This window comes from Chenopodium quinoa, unplaced genomic scaffold (assembly GCF_001683475.1).
Source record: "Chenopodium quinoa cultivar QQ74 unplaced genomic scaffold, ASM168347v1, whole genome shotgun sequence".
Taxonomy (NCBI): Eukaryota; Viridiplantae; Streptophyta; class Magnoliopsida; order Caryophyllales; family Amaranthaceae; genus Chenopodium; species Chenopodium quinoa.
This window is the reverse complement of record NW_018743285.1, coordinates 1,156,391-1,159,273: the sequence shown is the minus strand read 5'-3', so window position 1 is coordinate 1,159,273 and position 2,883 is coordinate 1,156,391. Positions and strand designations below refer to the sequence as shown.

The following is a 2,883-nucleotide window of genomic DNA, read 5'->3' as shown; positions in this document are numbered from 1 at the left end:
CAACTCAATTCCCAGAAATAAAAGACTATCTCACTTTTACTATACTTTGAGTATTATAAATTTACTCTAAGTATATCACTCTTTTGATATATTCTTTTTTCACTCTTAGATACACTTTTCTTTTCTCTCAATCTAATCACACAATAAGGTATTAAAGAACTTAGAAAGAAAATATTTAACACTCTTGCTATAGTGTATGAAACTTGATAATTCTTGAGTGTTCTTGTTCTACGTTGTTGTTTCTTCAGCTTATCTTTATGCAATTTATAGAGCTGTAAGCTGATTTCAAACGTTGTAGGGCTGTTTCAAACGTTTGAAAAACTTCAACAGAATTCCTTCAATTTCGCTTATCCAAAACTTTCGGCCCTTTGAATTCTGAACAAACGTTGCTAGCTATTTGTTTTTTGTTTCAACGTTTATATTTGAATAACTCTTCAAATAAATTATCAGCCTTATCTTGTGCAACAACAAGATTAACAAACTCCTAGAAACTAGGTTAGGTAGCACAAGATAAGTTTATTCAAAAAATATGACTGAGAATATATTTATCTTAATCATAACATATAGATAAAAAAATCGAAACCAAAGATTAAATTATAATAATAATAACTTGATTAAAAATAATTACAAAAATAATCAGAACCGTTATCATTGAAAATACTTGTGCAAAATAATCAATCTAAACTATCATGCATATTGGGCTTTGAAAAACAAATATCTATATTGCATAGTCTACGCACATATCACAGCCATATTGGACGGGGTTTGACTTCCATCAAAATAAGTTCATCAAGGTGGAGTCTTTAGTACTGAACAACAATCTTACTAATATAATGTTCCTTTTTCAAATCAAACACTTACAACTCACAATTAATCGAATAGAAATTCAAGCAAGCATATACACTCAACTAATAAGGCTCAAAGTGTCTCTAAGTCACATTTATTACAATAACATAAAAGAGTATCTTCGAATAGTCTATTTTTATACCGAACTACTAAAGATAGAGTTAGATTGATTTTAGAATTTGGCGTACCAAGAGCATAATGGCAGCTTCCAGTTGCCTCTTCTTCGATTATCCTCAGACCTTCCACGCGGCGACTGCTGTTGCTCTGCATCCTCATTGTTCTGCCTTCTGTTCGAGGAAGTGCTAGCCTGATCTTGAGCATTATTTGGTCTCTCATGTGCACATGGAGGAGCATCATTCCGTCTACCATGTGCATTTGGAGGAGCATAATTTGATTTCTCATGTGTTCTTGGAGCATCATCACTAGACGTTTCCTCGGAAAATAAATCCTGTAGACACCAATCTTCCACAGCAACAATTGAAGGTGTGTTACTGTCATAAGGTTCATACGGAAATTCTGTTATGAGTTGTTCCATATTCTCAGAAACAATCGCGATTACTTCAGCAGATGAGTCAATTATTCCTTGAATGTTCTCCATGATATCAGGAATTGTATCAACTCCGAGCAAGAACTCAAAACTTATCGTACTAACCAGATCATTGCCATCAATAATAATCCTCAAAGTAATAGAAATCGATACATCCTCTGACAATATCCCCTGTAACATGAATTTCTTATCTCCACTGTCGAATTCCCTCAGTACTTCTGTAGGCGGTAGTAGTAGTCCAGCCACCTGATCTTGCACACTTTCCCTCAGATTCAGATTACCAGGAGCACTACTAGTACTGGCAGTCGATGTTCCAGTAACATCGACTGCAAGTGATGGGTCATTCAGAAGTTCCATTGCTGTCGGTCCATCAGGTGCAAAGTCAAAGCACTTATTAATCAACTGCTGCATCTGAGGGTCAGTCACTCTGAGTAACCCAACAGGCTTGAAACCGATGTAAACCAGATCGTTGTAGCTGCTGAGTTCGGTGATTGGTACTTCCTTAGTCGCCATCTGTATTATGCTATTCCCAAACGAAAATATATCAGTCCGAAACGCTGGTGAACTTCCTGATTCAAAAATCTTTGCCATTCCCAAGTCTCCTAGTTTAATCGTGCTCGTGTTACCTTTAACAAATATGTTACTACACTTAACATCACGGTGAGTAATAGGCGGATTATGAGTATGAAGATAATGTAACGCGCTTAGAATTTGTCTACACCAATTCTTGATCGCCGCATTACCCACAAGATTATGTACATGTTCCCTGTTGTAGTTTGTCAGATTTCCGGAAGAACAATACTCAGTAATCATGTTGACGACTTTCTGGCTATAATCAATCCAATAATGGTAGCATTTCGTAATGTTTTCGTGGTCTAACGACTTCAGTAATTCAGGTTCGGCACATAATTCCTCAAGATTTTCCATAGACGCTTCTTTTCCTGGTGGTAACCTCACCTTACTCCAAGCTATTTCAGTACCATTACGCCTATCGAACCCCCTGTAAACTTTTTTTGACGAGCCTTCTCCTGTGAATAATTCGTACCTTGCGAATCGCCTTGTTTGATCTGTCTCCATAACCGTATAATCGTTGGCTTGTGAACTCGAAGCCGCCATTACTAATCAAGTAGTAATTAGAAACGAACAACAGAGTATTATTAACTAGCAAAGGAAAGAATATTCTTGATAAATCTTGTATAAAAATGAAGGGATAATTTTGAAGGAGAAACAAAATAATAGAAATGGATTGATGAAATATTTATAGTGGTAGTTAGTCATAAAGTTGTTAGGTTTGTAGGGAAAACCAGTTAAGTCGGTTATCAAGATCAAGAAACTTGAAATGGGGTTTCTTGATTTTTTTTTTTTTTTTTTGTTTTTTTAATTTTGACAAAATACATTTCTTTAATTTGCCGTTTATTGATAGAAAATTTAACTTTTAGTTGATAAATACTTTGGAAAATAAAGTAAAATGTAACTTAGCTCTCAACTTT

At 35.1% G+C, this 2,883-nt stretch overlaps 1 protein-coding gene across 1 annotated transcript; it reads right to left on the bottom strand.

The window, feature by feature from the left end:
* Nucleotides 1-1,018: 1,018 nt before the first annotated feature.
* LOC110735598 (probable serine/threonine-protein kinase WNK5) lies at nucleotides 1,019-2,509 on the bottom strand. Its single transcript, XM_021915788.1, has one exon. The coding sequence runs from the start codon at nucleotides 2,507-2,509 to the stop codon at nucleotides 1,019-1,021; it is 1,491 nt and encodes a 496-aa protein (XP_021771480.1).
* Nucleotides 2,510-2,883: the final 374 nt, after the last annotated feature.